We start from the raw sequence: 23,984 nt of genomic DNA on the forward strand, positions 1-23,984 counted from the left end.
GATGAAGACTGTAGCGGGTCCAAAAAGATCCTCCAAGAACGATTGAAGAATGTTCTCTACAAGAATGGAGATGACCCAGAGACATTCCATTTTCAATCAGCAGTTTTAATTAAGATCGAAGAAACTTCTAAAAAAATGACGAGAAATTTGAAAATGTCTCGCAAATGATCGAAGAATCTAGAAAAATGATGATAAATTCGAGAATGTTTCCAAAAAATTCGATGAAACGTCTCAAATTATTAAAGAAGTAGCTAGACAAAACGACGAGAAACTCAAAAATGTTTCTAGAAGATTTGACGAAGTATGCAGTCAGAACAATGAGAAATTTGAAGAAGTTTCTAGAACATTCGATCAGATACAGAAAAATGTAAACGACGTAGAAGAGAAGATCAAACAATTAGAGACCATGATAACTAACACGAAAATGTTAGTTATCATGGTCTCCAATTAATTAGGCTTTCACGTTAATTAATTTTTAAACAATTTTATTTTATTTATTTTTTTAAATAAAATACGCTGTACATGACGTATATGCATGTTTTATATCAAATTAAAGCTAATTTTTTTCTTAATATGATAATTTAAGGTTGCCTAAGAAAAAATGGCTGCAAATTAGGATTGCCCGCTGTTAGAAACACGAAGTATAAAAGATAAAGTAAAATAAGAGTTATCGCGCAACGACACTGGTTTGAAGTGATAATATGTATATTATTAACTATTTATCGACGCATGCTTTAAAAACTCGCACAAAATACACTTTAAACTAGTGGCGTTGCGCGCTAGCTCTTTGTTACTTTATCTTTGATACCTCGCGTTTTTAACAAATGGCAACCCTACTTTGCGAGCATTGTTCTCAGACAACCTTATATCATCATATTAAAAAAATTGCTTTAATTTAATATAAGAAAACATGCATATACGCCAGAGCAGCGCATTTTATTTAAAAAATAAAAGAACGAAATAAAATTTTTGTTATAAAATTAATTACTATTAATTGAATTAGAAATATTTAAATATTATAAATTTTAAATGTATGTAAACATGCGAGTTTAATTAAGTACGTTATGAACCTAGTGATCTTACAGTGGAATCGTAGTCTACAAAGATAAATCGTTTTACAAGAGCGGCATCGAAAAATTCAAAAAGCGTTGAAATAACTGTATCGCCACTAAGGGAGGATATTTTGATAAATAAGGAATAAATTTTGCAAAAAATGTTTGGGCCCGGGAATTATTGACCGTCGGTATATGTTTCTATCAAAATAGAAAAATGGATTTGAAAGAGAAAAGCTCTCAAATAAATGAAATCTAAATTTGATAATGATCTTGAAGAGGATGTTAACTATAGTATGAATAATTAGTATACTTACATTTGCACATTTTTTACATTGTAGATCCTGTAAATTGTAGGCAAGTAACTTTTTATTGATGATATTTAGTATAATACATTCAATCTCAGTATTGTCATATTCTGAGTTGCATAAAGGACAGATCCAAGCTGAATCAGATCTATACTGGTCTCTACCTAAATCAATGTCTCTGCAATGATTACAAGCCTTACAAATTATTTGCGGTATTACATATGAAACTGTTGTGTCTTTCCAAACAGCTTTTTCTGAAAATTCACCAATACCTACAAGAAACAATTATATTCTAAGGATGAACAAAAAATAAATACAATTCTTAACTACATAAATAAAGCTATATTAATCAAAAGTCCAATCTTAATCAAAGCATTTCATACGATAGTCTGAATGATTTAATTTGTCTTTAATTTTAAACACTTTGGTTTACATTCAAAGAATTGATGGAATCTTAGGTACAGTTCTTTTGGATAAAGTTTTTAACAAATAAATAGTTGAAATCTGTCCAGAAACCCGACCATTAATTTTTTTTTTTCGTTTATAAAAAACAAAAGTAATAATCTGAAATCAGAATTTTACGGAATTTCGAAAAATCAACGGGGAACTACTTAATGTAATTAAGTACGCGGACGGTAGATTAATTCTGGTAGAAAATATTGAAGCTCTCCAAATTCTGCTTGATCGTAATCACAAAGTAGCAGAGGAAATGGGCATAAAAATAAACTCAAACAAAACGAAATTTTTAGTCGTAACCCACATCCAGATGCAGAGCTTCAATTATGTTAACTGCTATATTTGGTCTGTACTTTTGTATGGACCAGAACTGTGGACACTAAAAGTATCAAACATGAACATAATTGAAGTATTGGAAATGTGGATTCGTAGACAGATGCTGAAGATACATGGACATCAAGAAAAACTAACGAGGAAGTACTAACGTGGGTCAACCGACCCTTAAAGGCAAAATAGAGGGCCATAGAGGTGTAGGAAGACAACAGGTTTCTTGGATAAAAAACAGTCGAGAATGAACTCATATCTGAATTGTCGTATCAAATGCACGACAATTAATATTCCATGCGGTAAGATCGAGAAACCTTAGCAATTGTGATTGCCAAAGTCGGATAAATCTGATATATGACACGTGAAGAAGAAGACGGGGTTTTAAACGTGAAACTACTGTTACCTTTTGGAATAGATAATTCATTTGAATACTTTGTGGCATTAAATTAAAAATGAATTGAGGTCTGTCAACTTTTTGGTTTAAAAATAATGAATACTTAATTCAAACATAAAGATATTCATAAATACACTTGGGAACGACCTTGACTCCAACAAAAGTCGATCATAGACTATATAATAATGAGACAGAAATCAAAATTTAAGTGCCAAGACTGCAGAGTAAAAAGAGGATCTAACTGTGGGACAGATCACTACTTTCTTTTAGCTAATTTTTTGTGCCGCTTTAAACAATACTACCGACAGAACACCGAAAGTGAGAAAAACAATACTACACAGTACAAAACGGAGAGATATAAATTAGATCTTTTATTCCAACCAAGTATTAAACATCTTTTTCAATCTAGATTAGAAAATTGTTTATGAAGTATTAGGAACAGAGAACAACGACAAAAAACACCACGAACCACCATGGATGGTAGAAAACGTAAAAGAAATGATACAAGAAAAAAACAAAATATATAAGAAATGGCTAACAAATAAAACATCTCATTAAGACACCTAATTAGCGAAGACCAAAGTGGATTTACGCCTGGTAGATCTTGCACTGATAACTTGTTTATACTCCAACAATTAATAGAAAAAAGAATAGCGGTTGGTACCGAAGTACATCTAGCCTTCATCGACCAAGAAAAGGTGTATGATACAGTTCCAAGACCTAAATTGTGGTAATCTTTATAACAACTTGGCATTAGTCCATACCTTTTAGGAATAAGTATAGAGAGATAACACTACTTACCTAAAAATCGGAAATAGACTATCAGAGCCAATAAAAGTAACTAAAGAACTAAAACAAGAATGCAGTATGTCACCCTTATTGTTTAATTTATATATTAAGGCAGCCCTCCAAAATTGGAAAAACCACTGCCACGGAATGGGAATCCCCATAGGAAATGAAGTACTGTTCTCCCTGAACTTTGCGGATGACCAAGTCGTCCTAGCTCAAGATTCTTATGATCTAGAATTTATGATAAAGCGTCTATACAGAGAATATGTAAAATGGGGGTTACAAGTCAGCATGAAGGAAACAGAATATTTAGTTATCAATTCAGATGCAAGGTTTGAAGTGTTGATAGACGAGGACGTGAAAATCAAACAAGTGGAAAAATTTAAATATTTAGGTGCACTCATTGATAAGAACGGCTTGGGAGAAACCGAAATTAACCGAATTAATCAGAGACGTAAAATTGTAGGATGTCTGAACTCCTTATGGTGGGATCGCAACATTTCCAAAATTAACAAAAAAAGAATAGGGCAAACCATGGTTGAATGTTCTTTGTTATGGCTCTGAAGTATGTACAATTAATGCAGACCTGGAGAGAAGATTGTTGGCAATTAAAATAGATTATTTGAGAAGAAGTGCTAAAACATCAAGGCTGGAATGGAAGACCAACAAATCTAAAAGAAATAAAATGAATGCTACAGAAACGGTCATTGACAGAATAGAAAGAAGAGGTTTAAAATGGTTTGGACACCTATTGAGAATGCCTGACGAACGTTGGTCCCAAAAACTTCACAGATAGAAGCCCCCTGGAAGAAGAAAAAGAGAGAAAATGAAGGAATTAGAAGAGCGATGGAATCGAGAGGTTTGGAGGAGGAGACCAGGAATACCGCGATAGCCGTCTCCAAAATGTATTGTATTTACAAGTTGGATCCTATAATATATACATATATATATATATATATATATATATATATATATATATATATATATACATATATATATATACATATATATATATATATATATATATATATATATATATATATATATATATATATACAGATTGAACGAATTTAAAACGGAACATACAATTTAATATATGTCTGTTTGAACTGCATTTGAAATAGTGGACCAATATAAAACTTGGACAAAAATAAATCCATACCCGGTGATAGACATTGTATAAAATATCGTTCAACTATCTGTCTCCTTTAAAGGAAAGAGGAGCTTGCCTAATAGTCGGAGAGATAGAGCCGAAATTTTGAACTGATCAGTAATATGACATTTCTCTATTGGATTATATTCATTGTAACTGGGTTAAGACTTTGTCGCCCTCGTGCCCTCGTGATACAGGGGGTGGCTATACAGGGATGAAGTTGTAATTTTTTTCGGAAAAATTAACGATCGATAATATGGCTGAAAATTTGCCCAGAGTAAGATCTTGGTATAACTAGACGAAATCCCAAAGGGCGGACGCGAGAGTGGATACATAAGGGGTGGCGGACAGGGATGAAATTGCAATTTTTTGGGGAAAAATTAACGATAAGTAATATGTCCGCCATTTTCATGACTCATTATTTAGCCCCTAAAAACTCTAAATCCAAAAGAGCGGACAGCTGGGTTGGTACAGAGAGCCATAAAACGGGGTCAAATGTACCACTTGCCTGCGCATTTTAGGTCTCGGTAACAATTTTCAAACTGATTTTATTATGATATTTTTATACCGATTGATTTGAAAATTTGTATGCTCACTTCTGTTACTATTCTGAAAAGCGTCAAGTAGAGTTTTCCTCAAAATTTTCCAAAAAAATTTCCGTAAATGAAAATTTTCCTAATTTTTGAGGTAAAATCTAATTTGTAGAATCCTTTCGATTTTCTGTCAGTTATACCATGAATTTTTCCAAAAATTTTCAAACGATTTTTCTGATAAGAAAAAAAAATTTAGAAAAACATTAAAAATTTCGTCATTTTTCTCACTCTCACTGATGTCATCACATTCATCATCTTCGTCACTTTCACTTTCAATAATATCACATTCATTATCTGCTTCATTTTCAATCACTACTTCTCGAATTGATTCTGGCATCTGAGGTCCACTAAACCATTTGAATTTATATGTTTCATCTTCAAACTCCCAACCATGTTCTTCAACAATCAATTCTGTTGGTACTTTTTTATGAGCATTTGTCCAAATATTTGAAATATAATGGGCTCGCAGTAGATGTTGGTGTAATTCATCTTGACATGGTGGTAAGCTTGAAGCTTGAAGCATCGAAATTTTTTAGTTTTTTTTTAAGGCTCGTTCATATCATGCAACTTACTGCCGGTTAAATAGTGAAAATCTGACATCGTTTACTTTTCTTTTTGGAATTGTTCTCGTCAGTCCTGTTCCATATAAGTGACATATGAAAGTTTCTAAGGTTTCAAAAACTTCATTACAATCGAAGTCAGTTTCACCAAGTTGGATAAAAGCATCTTGATACTTATTACATTTAGCGCATGCGTCTAGAATTACTGATCTAAATGGAACGCGCAGCATTATTATTTTAATGTTTTAAAATAATAATGATGCAAAATTAATGTCCAAACAGAATTTGTAAAATTATAATTAACTAATGAAAAAAAAATTCAATCAATTTGAAAGTTAAAAAAAAATATTGAAAATATCTAAGTACAAAGTAAATTTCAAAACTTGATATAAAAAATTGATAATTCCACTATTAAATTGATTTTTATTAATAATTATTTGTAAAATGTTAAAGGAATTCTACAACTTGAATTTTACCTATTGATAAATAGAAATAATATATTTTGTATTTGATTATTAATGTAATAATAAATCAACTTTTTCTTATATCTGAACAACCATTATTTATGCAATATAAATTTAAAAACCTTTTTATTGTAATAAAAAATAAGTAAAATTACTATTTGTTATACCAAAAATATTTAATAGTTAACATTATAAAATTACTTTAATTTAATAAAATGTCAAATATCAAACATTTATTCAATTAAAAATTAATTCGTAAAATATTTATATTTAAGAAAAAAATGTGATTTGTAAAGTAAATATGACTTTAGTTTGAAAAAAAAAAACATTATCATAATATCATTTTAAAACTACAAAATATTCTATAAAAGATTCAGACGATGACGTAGAGTTTTATCAAATGTTTTAGAAAAGTTTTTCTAATTTTTTTTCTTATCGTAAAAATCGTTTGAAAATTTTTGGAAAAAAAATCATGGTATAACTTACAGAAAATCGAAAAGATCCTATAAATTAGATTTTACCTCAAAAAATTACGAAAATTTTCATTTATGGAAATTTTTTTGGAAAATTTTGAGTAAAACTCTACTTGACGCTTCTCAGAATAGTAACAGAAGTGAGCATACAAATTTTCAAATCAATCGGTATAAAAATATCATAATAAAATCAGTTTGAAAATTGTTACCGAGACCTAAAATGTGCAGGCAAGTGGTACATTTGACCCCGTTTTATGGCTCTCTGTACCAACCCAGCTGTCCGCCCTTTTGGATTTAGAGTTTTTAGGGGCTAAATAATGAGCCATGAAAATGGTGGACATATTACTTATCGTTAATTTTTCCCCAAAAAATTGCAATTTCACCCCTGTCCGCCACCCCTTATGTATCCACTCTCGCGTCCGCCCTTTGGGATTTCGTCTGGTTATACCAAGATCTTACTCTGGGCAAATTTTCAGCCATATTATCGATCGTTAATTTTTCTGAAAAAAAATTACAACTTCATCCCTGTATAGCCACCCCCTGTACCACGAGGGGCGTCCGCCTGTAAGGCAAAGTCTTAACCCAGTTACAATGAATATATTCCAATAGAGAAATGTCATATTACTGATCAGTTCAAAATTTCGGCTCTATCTCTTGGACTATAAGGAAGCGATAAGTGGTTTGACAGCATAATAACTGCTTGTGTAGTCTAGTTTTCACAGTGATTCTAGGCAACCTATTTGGGTGGAGTTTTGACTTGTTCTTGAATGAATTCAGAATCCAGCAGCCCGCTGAAGTATTGGATTTTTATAATATAATTATTTGACAACCTTTTGTTGGCCAACCACCTAGAGCGGAGTTGAGCCGAAATACATTGATTTCGGATGTTCCGTTTTAAATTCGTTCAATCTGTATATATATATATATATATATATATATATATATATATATATATATATATATATATATATATAGCCATAAGCTCCCCTACTATTGAGACTCAGCAGATTCCGATGTCCAAAGTTATAAAAAGGAAGAAATCAATATTTTTATTAGTATTGCAATTATTATGTTTTAATAGTCAATGTTAAGTCATCAAATGTAGTAGTTTGTAGAATATTCAAAATTGTAACTTAATTTTCGAAATAAAGATTTTTTTGGGAACTCAACGTAGAAGAAACATTTCTGACGCTGCGAACAGGATATTTCATGCAGAAACTTAGTCGTTTCCTGGTCTACAATAGTTTGATGAAATCCTGAAGAACCTGGTAAAAGAGAAACATGTATTGGAAATCAAACACGATCATCCTTGCGTAAGTTTTTCCTTTCTTTACCATTGTTTATGAGCATTTGTTATTTTTATTGAATTTTTTAAACATTTACATTGAATTATTTATATTATTTAAACCATTTTTACTTCTACGAATTTTTTATATATATTTGCATTTATATTTTACATGTTTGCATATATTTTATGAGTACATTGAATGATATTTCCAAAAATAGTATCGAAAATTTAAGTTTACTATTCGATAATTTGAATTTGAAAATAAAAAGAAATCTACAAACCTCTAAATCCAAGCCTGCATCTAAATTACATTCCAAAATGCCGATGACCAATAGCGATATTGCTAGCCTTTGCTCAACTCTGCCCGAATTCTCTTCTGGAGACAACCTCTCCACCTTTATCAAAGCAGTAGATAATTTAATAGTTTTCTTAGGCACCCAAGATTTAAATCCGTCCTAAGAATTTATCTTAAATTCCCACATCGTATCTCGAATTAAAGAAGAACCTAGAAATTTCTTAAATTATTCTAATAAAACCAATTGGACAGAGATTCGTCCAGCTTTATTAACCAAATACGGAGACAGACGTTCCGAAGACATAATAGTAACACAATTATCCACCACCGTCCAAAAACATAGCGAATCCTACGACACTTCGACATCATCAAAGAATAAATACAAATCTGAATGACTTACTTTAACACATCACCCTAAACGACAATCCCGCAATAGTAACTTTCAAAACCCCATACTTTAAAAACATTGCCCTTAAGACCTTATATGCTGGAATCAATGAGCCTTATTGCGAATACTTATCGCATTTTGAACTAAATTCCCTAGAGGAAGCCCCTCAAAAGTGTATTGCATACGATAACCACAAAAATCAGCAACAATACATGAACTACCTTAAGAGCCAACAAAACAAAAAGCCTCCAATGAAAAATAATCCCTATCAATCTCCAAATAATCAAAGATCCACAAACTTCCAACCCACGCACTCAAACTATGTGAGACCTTCGACTCACAACACACCTTTCCATAACACAGAGCCTAACTTTAACTTCACTCCACAACAGAACTACAATTTTCCTCAAAGACAAAATTTCGGTTCTTACAAACAAAATCAATCTTTCCAACGAAATTATCAAGGAAACAATGTCCCGAAAAACGCCCAACAAAGAATAAACAAATACAAACCTCCTCGACCCCAACCAAATTTTGCCAGTCCAATGAGCGGTGTTCAAACTACCACAACCAGAAACCATCAGCCCATGACAATCACAACTAATAGAAGCCACAATTTTAATATAGACTCGAATGATATTCAATATTTTGAAATCGATTTCGAAAATTATGAATCCGAATAAGAGCCCGATTTGCCCGATGAAAATCACCAGGATTTTCAAGCCATCCCGTTAGACGAGCATCCACCCCCTGTATAAACCTACATAATATAGAAAGTTCCCCTGGGTTGCCCTGCTTCGTTACACCCAAAACACATCTAGGCGTTTTGATTGACACCGGCGGATCCCATTCAATTATAAATCCTCGAGCTCTCAGTCTATTTGATAAAAAACATATTTATCGAAAACCTTTTTCGCTATCGTCAATGAAAATTACTTCGAAACATGAATTAAACATTAAGACGCCACTATTTCTAGAATATGGAATTCCTCAAACATTCGACGTAAAAATCGCCGACTTCAGTCAGCACTTTGATATCCTACTAGGTAATTTCGACTTAAAAAGAGGTTCAATGCCACTATTAACTACGCAAATCATACTTTAACCTTTGAGAATCCCGAAGTCAGCATTCCGTTCCAAACATTATATCAGAAAATTCCCGTAAGCATAAATAACGGCGAAGTTATATTGCGTGAAAGACAATTTCAAGGTTTTAAAATTGCCAATTCCATTCACGTTGTAAAAAATAGTTTCTTAGAAACTATAGACCTAGCATTTCCGATGAAATCTGATAAAAGAATTGAAGTCGAGAACTTCTGTAATTACGAAATCGCAAAAATTCCGACACACTTTAATGAAAATAAAATACGAACTTCGCACTTAAACAACGAAGAAAAGTATAAAATTATAAATCTTTGTAAGAAATATAAGGATGTATTTTACGACGAAAACAAAAATTTAACTTTCAAGTCAGCTGTTAGACACGAAATCAAAACGAAGGACGAAAATCCGATTTATGTAAAGGGATTTCGGCATCCCAAAGAAATGCAGGAAGAAATCAAAAAACAAATAAATAATTTATTAGATAATAAGATAATTCGACCGTCAATTTCACCCTACTCAGCTCCAGTTTGGATAGTACCAAACAAAGCTGATGCCTCAGGTCAGAAAAAATTTAGGGTAGTAATTGACTATAGGAAGCTCAATGCTCATACTGAAAGTGATCGTTACCCACTTCCTCAGATAGATGAGATATTGGATAACTTAGGAAAAGCCAGTTATTTCACATTAGATTTAGCTCAAGATTATCATCAGATTGAAGTTCATCCGGATTCTATTCGGAAAACAGCCTTTTCAGTACCGCATGGTCACTTTGAATTTTTATGTATGCTCTTTGGTTTAAAGAATAGTCCAGCAACATTCGAAAGGTTAATGGACAATATTCTTACGCCCTTTGTGACAACCGAAGGAATCAAACCTAACCCAGCAAAAATTGAAGCTATACAAAAATACCCTCTACCAAACAGTAAACAGTAAAAGAAATTAACTCATTTCTTGGATTAATCGGTTACTACCGAAGATTCATACCCAACTTTGAAAAAATAACGTTCGAGATGTACTCGAAAAGGAGCAAATATTTACCCTACTAATCCAAATTATTTGGAACGTTTTGCAAAATGCAAACAATTGTTAACTAATTCCCCAGTTCTACAATATCCAGACTTCGAAAAGCCTTTTGTACTGACTACAGACGCCTCTAATATAGCTATAGGATCAGTACTATCTCAAAACAACCGCCCTATTGCCTACTATTATCGAACTCTTAATTCCGCAGAGCAAAACTACTCCACCATCGAAAAAGAACTTTTAGTCATACTAGATTCTTGTAAACACTTCCGTATGGACCTACAAAATTAAAGACCCAACTTATAGACTAGCCCGATGGAGACTTAAACTAGAAGAATATGATTTTGAAGTGAAATATAAAAAAGGCAAAGAGAATCAAGTTGCTGATGCTCTTAGCCGAGTCCAAATAAATGCCCTAAGCTCTAGTTCAAAATGTGATGAACCACCAGACAATTTCAACATTGACGATTTCCTTGGCGAATTTGACAACTTACAAAACAGTACTAACACACAACATACATCAGTTGAGAACCTTAACACATGAATAGAGATTTCACCTGAACCAATTAATTTATCCTCAAACCAAATCATTTTAAAACCAGAGTCAAATTATTTTGAAATAAAATACAAAAGAATTTTTAACAAACACCGTTACACTGTCACTTTGACAAATAATTGGAAAACAGAAATAGCAAATACCTTCCAAAATATCCTTAGACCAAACCAAAAATTTGCAATGGCAATCCCTCACGAATTTAGACCTTTTATCTGTAACTATTTTAAAGAAAAAATTCATTCCACAGTCAAAGCAATATTTTGCAATATACTACTTCAGGACCTAAAAGAAGAAAACCAACAAATAGAGTTTATAAAGAAATATCACATAGAAAACCACAACGGAATAATTAAAACGTACAAACACTTAAAACAAAAATTTTATTGGCCCTCAATGCAGACAACTATTTCGAATTTTATCAATTCGAAATTTGCCTAAAAAATAAATACGAACAACGTCCTTACAAACTTTTCAAATTAGGACCATTGTTAAGTTAAAAACCTTTTGATATATTACATATCGATCTATTCCACTGCAATAAACACCTGTATCTCACAATAATAGATTCCTTTTCCAAATACGGTCAATGCTATACGCTTCCATTTCCATACTAAATAAATTGAGACACTACTTTTCGCACCACAATTATCCAAAAAAGATTGTATGCGACAGCGGCAACGAATTCAATTCCTCAGTCATTAAAGAATTCTTAAATATCCACAAAATCGAAATACATTTTACAACAGTAAACAATTCCTCCTCAAACTCTCCTTTAGAGCGTTTTCATTCAACTCTTATCGGAAAACTTAGGACCTTACAAGCCTAAAACCCAAATGATTCGTTAGATGACATTCTAACACATGCCATTCTCATTTACAACAAATCAATCCACAGTTTCACAGGTTATTCCCCTTTCTCAATTCTGTACGGACCCTATGCAGAAGAAATACACTTCGACTTTGATCTTCCGATATATGAAACATATAATCAAAGACATAAAGGAGAACTCCAACCCTTTATTGCAGAACTATATAATAAACAAAAACAAAAGAGAAAACAACTCTTGGATAAAAAAAACGAAAATGCCGAAGATATTCCGGAAATAGACCTCACAAAATCCTTATATGTCTCTAAGAAAAAACATAAGTCTAAATTACAAGCCCCTTTCTCCACTATTCATCCAGAAAAACAAGACAAAACAAAAATTGTCGGTAAAACAGATAAACAAAATGTAACAATCACTCACCTTAAATATGTAAAACGAATACGAAAACATGTACACAAACCTACTCAAGACCCAAATTTTTCAGAGGACAATCCTCGCCCTGGTCCATCCACTCGTTATTCAGGAGATTCCGAATAACGGTTATTATGCTGAAGAGATAGGCAAATCGAGAGAAATCTCCCACTACCACAGACAGTTTCTTCACATGCCACTAGACAAACTATCCAACACTATTGACGCTAGTCCGACAAGCTATTTCAGAGATCACTTCAAAAATGCACCTCTCTCGCTACTGTATTCCCAATACACCCACATACAAGAACAAACGAAAGACGATCTACACAAAATCACTCGAAAACAGAAACGTGGACTTTTTAATTTTCTAGGTAGAGCCATCAAATACGTGACTGGAAATCCTGACGACTCTGACTTAGATTTATTAACATCACACATAATCTCTATAGAAAATAAACAAAATGAAATTATTAAAAAATTTAATAACCAAATATCTTATGGAAACTCCTTTAACACGAGATTCGATAAACTTTTAGAAAAACTAAATTCTGATAATTTAATTCTCATATCTGCACTTAAAAAATTATCAGCTGATTTTGACAGCTATATCATTCTACACAATGAGATAATAAATCTCCAAAATATTAACGAATTTCTAATGAAACTTATTAGAACCATTACTTTATCTGAGCTAAATATCTCTAATATAGAATAAAGGAAATAATAGACCTTAAAGAAAACCTTCTCAAATTTTATCCCAGAAATTCAATCCCCAATAGTAATGAACAAACACCCTTATGAACTTATAGAGTCAATAAAAACTTTAGTTTGTGTAACTTCAAATACAATGCTCATAATAATTAAAATTCCCATACTCCATGAAATTCCCTACACCACCTATAAAATCTACCCTATTCCAACCAAAGATCACGTTATGATTTTGCCACCAGCAAGCTACTATACAAATAATAAATGGTTCGACACTTGTATAGGACAAGGCGACAACATAGTTTGTTCCAACTATGTACAATCCCAATGTAACATACCCAATGTAGATAATTGCGCGAAAACATTAATCACAGAGAACTTTTTCCAAGAGACCAGCCAAGTCATATTGCTAGGAATAGTTCACCCGATCAGAATCCAGCAGATAGAAATCAATTCAACCAGCCTCTTGACGACAGATGTACCAATAATGATTGAAGGTATCCAATTTAATAAAAAGACGTCATTTCAAAAGACATTTCTATTCCAAAAATTGTTCCAATAAAATGAATACCAAACCATGAGATGAAAATTGAAAAATTAAAAATCCCAGAGACACATGGTCAAATCCAACCACTAGATACAATAGACGTACTACCCCGATTATCAATAGGACTGAGCACCACTTCTGTTGTAATATTTTTAATCCTTTTAGCTTTTCTAATAATCTTCCTAACTAGGAAAAGAAAACGAATTTCCAAAATCTTATTTGGAGAAAAATTACATCCTGCCCAGATCCAGATATTGGACGAGCTGATAGCTGAAGTAACCAAAACTTTGAGGACGAAGTCCCAACCAATGGAGGGAGGAGAAATGTAGCCATAAGCTCCCGTACTATTGAGACTCAGCAGATTCCGATGTCCAAAGTTATAAAAAGGAATAAATTAATATTTTTATTATTATTGCAATTATGTTTCAATAGTCAATTTTAAGTCATCAAATGTAGTAGTTTGTATAATATTCAAAATTGTAACTTAATTTTCGAAATAAAGATTTTTTTTTTTTGGAACTCAACGTAGAAGAAACATTTCTATATATATATATATATATATATATATATATATATATATATATATATATATATATATATATATATATATATATATATATATATATATATATATATATATATATATATATATATATATATATATATATATATATATATATATATATATATATGGGTAGGCCCCAATAGTTTTAAGAGCTTTAAAATTGAAAAACATATATTCAAAAATTATGTTAATGCATGTAAATAACTTTTAAATGTACTAAATCACTTAATATATTAGCGCCCGTTAAAACAACTATATTATTTTAAATATCATTAATAGGTCCGATCAGAACTGGCCGACTCAGCTCACATAAGATCCCCGTACAAAAAGTGTTTGAAGTTAAGCAGCTTGCCGGACAACGATTTATATTGTCGTGTTTATGCTTGCTGTTTAGGCACCAGACGATCGGGCCTACGCCGATCATCCTTGTCACTTGTAACGTAATTATCGAATTGTGATATAAATTTTCTTTTAAATTATGATACAAAAATATGTAACATAATCTATAATTGTAACATATTTTTAAACAAACAACACAATTGCAAACAAGTGCACGGTTGCCCAAATAAATTTAAAACAAATCGTAAAATTCGAAAAAAAAAAGATTCCCACTCTCACAAAAAAAAATACGTATTACACACACTGGCGGCTACAGAATTTTTTTTGGGGAGGTCATGGATCTTGAGGTTGATTACTTTTCTCTGATGCAAGGCCACTATTAGTCTTACCACCAATAGGATAAGTGGGTTTTCAAACATTTTTAGGGAGGGGGGTCATGACCCCGTGACCCCTCCCTCTGGATCCGTCACTGATTACACATAGCTATTTGTAATTTGCTGGCTTGACCTACCCAAAATTTAACACATCAGCCGCCACTGATACTACGACTATATATATATATATATATATATATATATATATATATATATATATATATATATATATATATATATATATACAGTAGACTCCCTCTATAGCGAGAACTGAAATGACAGACTAATTACCTCGTTATAAGCCGATCTCGTTATATCAGACAATCATAATACTGTGCATACATATGAATCTGTAGTTTTCTAAACCATTAACTTCCTATAGTGAAGCCATTCGGAGCAATATAAGATGCTAATAAATATTGTTTGAATGGCGTTTTTGAAAAAAAGTGATTTACTTTTATTGTCAATGAAATATATTAAAACATAAAAGAGTTGTTTACTTTTATTATCAATGATATACGTTAAAACAAAAACTTATATTTTTTTCCAACTACATAATGTATAAATCGTATTTTCAAGGATAACATAAACTATTGCTTCTGCAATTTTAAGAACTCTGTTATTTTTAACTGCTTTAAATGGTCCAGTATCATTCCCTAGTCCAGAAAGATATCCCTATCAAGGATATGTTGGCTGACGTTGAAACAATTATGCATTCTGTCACTGATGTGCATCAGAGGGACGTACTTATAGCTAGATCTACATACATAATTACTGATTATTTACATAAAAACAACAGAAAAACTAGCTTTAATTTTTTCAGAGCTATGTTACAAAAAACTCGTAAGTTTCTTAGTGAAAACACTAACATCATTGTCATGCCTTCAGACAAATGTAATGTAACTGTAGTTCTGGAAAAACAGAGATATTTAGATCTATGTCTTGAATTACTTAATTCTGATAACGTATATGAGAGATTGAACAGAGATCCAACTAACACTGTTCAAACCAAATGTAACAATCTCATTAAGGAATTATGTGGCGCAAGACAAATAGATGAAGCTACAAAGAAAAAACTAACTAGCTATAAGGGTGTTATACCCAAATTTTACGCTTTACCTAAGATCCATAAACCACAGCTTGCGGTTCGTCCCATTGTTGCATGTATTGGTGCTCCCACTAATTTACTAGCATCTTTTTTAACAGAGATCTTAACCAATGCTTATGTTTCTAATGAATATTACATAAAAAATTCTTTTGATGTTTTCAACAACTTTAATAACTATCAGTTACCTGAAAACTATGTGATTGTCAGTCTGGATGTAGTTTCATTATTCACTAATGTACATCTAGATGCAGCTTTAACAGCTATTGAAAACAATTGGAATTTTATTAGTTCTCATTGCAATATCAGTTTAGTATACTTCAAAAAACTTATCTCTTTTTTATTCAACAACACCTATTTCACATTCAACAATACTGTGTTCAGACAAACACAAGGAACCCGTATGGGAGGTACCATCTCTCCCATTTTGGCCTGTTATGTGATGGATCATTTACTAGATATGGTGATTCCAGAATTGTCCTTTCATATTCCCTTTGTAAAAAAGTATGTGGATGACTTAATCCTAGCTATTCCTAGCAATGGATCCACAGAAATCTTGAATGTATTTAATAGTTATGACCCTCTATTACAGTTCACAATCGAACATGAGGACGATCTATGCTCAGTCCCCTTTCTTGATACCCGGTTCATCAGAACCCAGAACAACTCCCTGATTATCGACTGGCATAGAAAACCTCATAGTTCTGGACGCTTCCTTAACTATTGGTCATATCATAGACATTCAATTAAAATCAATTTGCTTAAACAAATGAAAGCTAGAATCATAGCAATCAGTGATCCTTCTTTCCATCAGAATAACCTGAAAATCCTTTCTAACCTTTTCATCGACAATTCATACCCTCAACACCTAGTCACCAAAATCTTATTTAGTTTGACCCCTAACATAGCACGCCATAATGATGAGGTGCAAATTATTGTCACAAGTGGAGAACAAAATACCAATTGCTCATATACTTCATTAAAATACATAAAAGGCATAACACCCAGACTGACAAGACTTTTTAAAGATTTCACTAATTTAAAAATAGCCTTTAAAACTTCATTAACGGCGAGATCAATATATTCCAAAGTCAAAGATAAAAGTGACATCAAAGATTGTTCCAACGTTGTGTACCAGATTCCTTGCAACAATTGTAATTTGGTATATGTGGGACAAACCACACGTAGCCTAGGTAGTCGCTTAATCAGTCATCGAAGCGACAGCAGACTATATCCGGAAAGATCTGCCCTTGCAGAACATGTAAATAAAGAACATCACATAATGAATTATGAATCAGTCAAAGTTTTAGCTACTGAAACCAATTACAAAAAAAGAATCTTCTTAGAAATGGCATTCATTGCTCAGAATTCTAACGCAATGAACAAAAGGAGTGACATTAATCAGTTAAGCTCCATTTACTCCTACCTATTATATTTGGATACACATTCACATGTCAATGATGTTTCAACATCTGAGTCATTGTAAAGTTTCCAGGTTTCTTTATTTAATATTTTTGTTCATCTTAAATAAATAAAAATTGTTCTTTCAACCTAAATACAATCTTTGGTAAATTTTGATGTGTAATTTAGTAGTATTACATAAGACAAAGAAAACAAGAAGAAGTTCTGTCATTTGCCATGTCCAGGAATGACAGCTACTCTTAACCTAACACTCCACTGTTGGCCGGCACACGTGGCCGTTTTAAATCGTTGTAATCGTCTTTATCTTATGTGTTAAAAGTAAATATAATTGTCAAGTTTGGTCTTTTACACCATGCAATTTATAGATTATTTTATTATTGACTCAATCAATGAGTGGTGCGTGATATTGTCACATGTGAGTAGAACATCCACGAAAGACAAATCTCATTAACGTAAGTTTTTATAACCTTTTACATTCAATAGGTTTCGAGGATGCTTTACTAACAGTAGCACTTTATTTCAGTTTTTCCTGATGATGAAAATAAACATTTTCGAAAGCTTGAAACTTAGTTAAAAGAGTACACTTATTTCACCGCTGCAAATCCCAATAAACCTCAAAGCTCCGTATTCTAACGTTGTCAGCAAAGACTTCTTTTCCTTTTCCTATTCCTATATATATATATATATATATATATATATATATATATATATATATATATATTGCCTTTTTCGAGCTTATCATTAAAATATATAAGCCCATTTATCATTCCGTATTTGATGTGTCGTATAAAACGATATACTAAGCGGAACAAAATATTGCAAAAACTAACTATAAATAGTGTTGACTGATTTTCAATTTGTCAATAACAAACTAAAAATGATTGATAATGTCAAAATATTTTGAGGAAACATAGTATACCAACATAATAAAAAAATATAGAAAATCGACTGTACATAGCCTGGAAAATTTTAAGTCGTCCGTTTTTTAACAAACTTATTAAATGGTGTTTTTTAGAAGTTTAGAAATGTAAGTTGGCAACACTTTTTTAACTGGCGGCTATTTTGACAGCTGTCAAGTAATTTATGTTTAGTTTGGTTTGGCATTTCAGCATGAATAGACTGACGCCTGAACAACCCTTCCAAATTGTGCAATTTTTTTTTTTAATCATGGTTCTGTTCGAAATACGTATTGCGCACTACGTCCATTTTATAGACATAATCGTCCATCAGAGCAATTACTTTGATTAACCATGGAACGTTTTCGCACCACGTATACTGTAATTGATAATACGCATCCACAGATACGTTGTACAGTTCGTACAGAAATATTTGTTGCTTACAAAATCCAACTCGTGCAAGAATTAAAGCTACTTCTACCTAGCAAGGCGTAGATTCTGTGAATGGGCCCAAAACGAGATTGCCGTTTATCCTGATTTTCATAAGCGAATTTTGTTTAGCGATGAAGCTTATTTTTTTTTAATGGCCATGTCAACACACAATATATTTAGAGTAAACATAATCCTTAAGTGTATGTTGAGACACCATTACATCCAGAAAAACTGACTGTCTGGTGTGCTTTGTGGGCTGGTGGAATCATTGGTCCGTACTTCTTCAAAAACGATGCTGACCTGAACGTTACAAAGAATGGTGACCGCTATAGAGCTACGATTACTGACCTTTTTAATCCTCATTTAAACAACCATGACGTGCAGGAGCTGTGGGTTTGGACTATTTTCTGTGGGGATATGTGAAGTCGTTAGTCTATGTCGATAATCCTGAAACGATTGACCACTTGGAGAACAACATTCGAAATCATCGAAAATTGGATCTGGATTAGACTACGTCAGACCCAGCCGTGGTGGTCATATGCCAGAAATCATATTTAAATTAATAATGTAATAAAAAGATTATCTTTAGAATAAACTCAATTTCATGTATGTATGTACAGCGTTAACAGGCCTTTTAGGCCCATTGCTGGATGGATAATTTCCATCGTTTTCTATTCTTAGCTAACAGCTTCCAATCTCTGATTCCCATCTCTCTGACATCTTCCATCACTGCATCTCTCCATTTCTTTCTTGGTCTTCCTCTCTTTATTTGCCCTCAGGTACTCTCCAAGCAATATTCTTGACTAGTCTATTACCTTGCATCCTTTCTAGATGGCCGAGCCATTCTAGTCTACATTTTTTCACCACATTTGTTATTGTAGGGTTAGCATACAACTGATACACTTCTGCATTAGTTCGTCTTCTCCATTCTCCCTCTACTACTTTTCCACCAAATATTCTGCGAAGTATCTTTCTTTCCCATGCTTCCAATGTGTTCTGTACGGTTTTGTTCATAGTCCATGTCTCGGCAGCGTATAGCATTGTGGGTCTAATTATAGTTTTGTATACTCTTATTTTTGTATTACGAGATATATCTTTGGCCTTAATTATTTTGCTCATGGCTCCAGCGCACCTGTTGCTCTTGGTCAGTCTCAGGTTGATTTCAGTTTCTTCTTTACATGTCTGATCAATAAGAGTACCTAAGTACATATATTCATCCACCTTCTCAAATTCTACAACTGATCCGTTCTCCACCTCCAATTTAAAGGATCCCTGGTGCTTATTCCTTTTTTGCTCGAGATCTCCATGTACTTCGATTTATTAATATTAACTTTCAGTCCCATTTTAGAGCTTTTCCGAATCAGTCTTTTTGTTATATTTGATAGTTCTTTTCCATTTCTTGCAATGAGAACCACATCATCAGCGTATGCTAAGCATTGGTGCTCCTTGTATAAAATAGTACCGGACCTATTTATCCCACTAATCCTTACAATTTTTTTAGAACTATATTGAATAGCAATGTAGACAACGGGTCTCATTGGCGAACACCTTTTTTCACTTCGAATTCTTCTAAGACTGTACCGTTGCATCTCACAGCACAAATGGTTTGTCTAATTGTCATTTTTACCAATCTTATTATTTTTTCTGGCACTTGGAATTCTTTTAGTGTTTCTATTAACTTGTTTCTGTTTATTGTATCGTAGGCAGCTTTGTAATCAATGAAAAGTACTTGTGCTGAAATGTTGTATTCATAGCAATTGGTCAGGATTTGTTTTAGCATAAAAATTTGATCGGTTGTTGATCTTCCTTTCCGAAATCCTCCCTGGTATTCTCCTAGATTCTTCTCTATATATATTTCTAATCGTTTTTTAATTAGTATTCAGTTCTATCTCCCTTTTTGTGTATAGGAATTATAATCGACTTATTCCAATCTTGAGGCATTTCTTCGGCATCCCATACTTCTAGTATTAGCTCACCAAGTTTGTTTATTAAGACCTCTCCTCCATATTTTATGTTCTCTGCCACAATGCCGCTCTCCCCGGGACTTTTTTGGTTTTTCATATCTTTTATTATTTCTTCAATTTCTTCTCTTGTGGGCTTTGGTATTTCTTCTATTACTATTTGAGGTCTAGGAACATAACAATTTTCTTCAGTAGTCACTTCGTCATTTAGTATCTCTTCGAAATATTCTTTCCACCTTTCACATATTTGGTCTTCATCCACTATCAGGTTTCCTTGCTTATCTTTTACATTCATCGTTCTTCCCTGGTACCCAGTTTTAATGTATTTTACTTCTTTATAAAAAATTTTTATTTCATTTTCTTGTAATTTTCTTCAATGCGCTTAATTTTATTCTCCATATTATACTTTCGTTTCCGCTCCCTTAGGATTCTCTTTACTTTTTTTCGTTGTACGGCATACCTTTCTAGGTCGTCTTGTTTTTGCGAACGTAAACTTTTTAATCTCAAATCTGATCTTTTTTTTAACTCTGTTCTGCATTCGTCATTGAACCAGTGGTTTTTTCTAAATCTTTTTGCTCTTGGTATGTTCTTCGACGTAGCTTCCTTTATAGTGTTTGTCATTTTCAAGAACTTTTGTTGTATGTTACTCACAGTAGTACTATCTTGTTTGGCGTAGGTTTCTTGTATATCCTTTTGATAGTCCTGCTTTACGTCAAATTTTCGTAGTTTTTCAAAGTTAAATTTACGTTGCACTTTCTTTTTCCGTTTATGCTTTTTAATTATTGCTTCTCTCATATTAATTCTAACCAAAAAATGACCTGAGTCTACGTCAGCCCCTCTGCACGTTTTCACATTTGTTATTAAATTCGCAAACTTCTCTTGTATTAAGATGTGGTCTATTTGATTAGTTCCATTTGACCCCGGAATTTTCCACGTTCCTTTATATATATTTTTTCTCCTAAAATGGGTACTCATTATCTTCATCCTGTTTTCAATTGCGAATGTGATTAATCTCTGTCCATTATCATTTGTATTCAAATGTTTACTTTCACCCCCTGTTATGTTTTTATATATATCTTCTCTTCCGACCTTTGCATTGGCGTCGCCTATAATAATTTTAGTGTCTTGTCTGGGCATTTCTTCACACAATGACTCTAATTCTTCATAGAATTCATCTTTCACTTCTTCTTCTTTTTCTTCTGTTGGAGCATGTATATTTATCAACGATATCATGTTCTGTTTTCCTTTAATTCTAATTGCACACATTCTGTCAGATTTTACTACGAATCGTTTTACCTGCTCCACGTCTTCATGTACCAGAAAACCCACTCCAAAATTCCTATTATTGCCTCCACTTGTATAAAACGTGTATGGGCCAATCTTTTCGACGTTGTTTCCAGTTAAATGTGTTTCCTGTATTGCTAAGATGTGAATTTAATATTTTTTTAGTTCTTCTATTAGGTTAATTAATGCTCCCTCCTCGTATACTCCTCGAACATTCCATGTCGCAATATTTAGGTAAATATTCTTATTTTTTATTTTGCTATTTATGTTCAAACTCATTTTCCTGTTCATCGCTAGGGTCCGTTGGCATAATGGGCCATCTTTTCCTTTTTCCACTACTATATGCCGTTTTTTGGGTCCATATTTCTAGATTTTTCTCGTTTGAAAGTACCATTTCCGGCCCATACCCAATTTATACCATCCACAGTTAGTTTTCTGTACCCTATCTTTACATTTCTACCTTCAGCTCTTAATTCCTTGCTTTTATTTACGATTTCCTTCCTCATGTGTCTTTCTTTTTCGGTCATGTCATCGTTGCTGAAGATCTTTTCTCCAGTAAGAAATCTGAGTTTGCTTTTTTCTTTCATTACCTTAATTTTTTCGCCATAATCCTTCATTTGTACCAGACATATATTGTTCTTTAACTTCATTGCAGATTCTATTTCGACATCCTCTTTTAGGTGCTTTTGTATAAAATCTTTTACGTTATTTATTAAGAGTGTTTCATCTGTTGCGTTTATTGGTAGACCCGTAATTACTATGTTATTTCTTTTCATCTGTTTTTCAATTCTTTCTACTTTGTTTTCAACCTGGGTTAATTTGTTTTTTGTTGCTTCCAATTCTTGATTTATCTTTATATTTTCTTTTTTCAGCACTATCATCTCTTCTCTATATTCCTTATTTTCATTCCTGATTTCTTTCAGTTCTTCCATCATCTTCTTGAACATGCTTATAACGTCGTCCAAATCCTCTGAATCTTCTTCCTTTGGTTTTATTTTGCTTGGAGTTCTGGCAGTTTTTTTGCTCTGCAGGAAAGGTGAAGTTGACCCTCTATCTTTTCTCTTCTTGCCTTCTGACGCGTTATCATCACTGTCCGTGTACATAATATCTGTTTCTAAGGACCGCGAAAGGAACTAGATTCGCTTCAACCGCTCAGAAATGCAGTTCCTATCAGTCCTCAGTTTACAGAACTATTTTTAACTTTGGCAACGTCACAAAACTAACGGCCAGAGTTACTCCAGTATGACTGTTTCGAATTGTAAATAACCTTACTTACTTTTATCACTTCAAACACTAGTTTTTACCGAAAGCGAGTTTTTTTTCCAGAAATTTCTCACTGTGGTATTACGAAGCCTTTTTAAATTCACATATGTAAACAAACCGTAAATTATTTTTCGCTACTAATCGCAATATTTGGGATTTTATTAGGAGAAAAATATATTTACTTTTATCTGCTTAGTACACCGTTCCTCTCAATTTCCTCCACTCAATTTCATATCAATTTAAAAAATCATCTTTGTTTTATTCTATTTCAAAGTTCTATACCTCTAAAAACATCCATTATAATATGAATAAAAGTGGCCCTTAGCGAAACCAGAAAGAAAGGAGTGGAAATGAAATTAAGGACAACTAGTAAAAAAGGAAACAAATGCGGGAGCTGGTATCTCAATGACAATTAACAAAAACTTTTTTTAAAGATTTATAATCATGAAAAACTTTAAAGGAAGCGTTGAAATAAAAGCACACGCTAGGAAATTATGGAGAAAATGATAACGGCTAAAAATTAATTGTGTTGTGATCAATCTGAACTGAATATTATTTAAAGTTAATTCCAACATACATGAGTATACGTGGAACGAACATATGAGAGGATTAAAATTAATAATTG

At 32.6% G+C, this 23,984-nt stretch overlaps 1 protein-coding gene across 1 annotated transcript in view; it reads right to left on the reverse strand.

The window, feature by feature from the left end:
• The window catches only part of PolE1 (DNA polymerase epsilon catalytic subunit 1), a 323,060-nt gene that overhangs the window by 1,751 nt on the left and 297,325 nt on the right, over positions 1–23,984 (reverse strand). The window contains exon 27 of the mRNA XM_072529917.1: positions 1,370–1,632. Within this exon, the coding sequence (XP_072386018.1) occupies positions 1,370–1,632 (263 nt within the window). The remainder of the gene's footprint in view (positions 1–1,369; positions 1,633–23,984) is intronic.

The sequence above is a fragment of the Diabrotica undecimpunctata genome, chromosome 4, assembly GCF_040954645.1.
Source record: "Diabrotica undecimpunctata isolate CICGRU chromosome 4, icDiaUnde3, whole genome shotgun sequence".
Taxonomy (NCBI): Eukaryota; Metazoa; Arthropoda; class Insecta; order Coleoptera; family Chrysomelidae; genus Diabrotica; species Diabrotica undecimpunctata.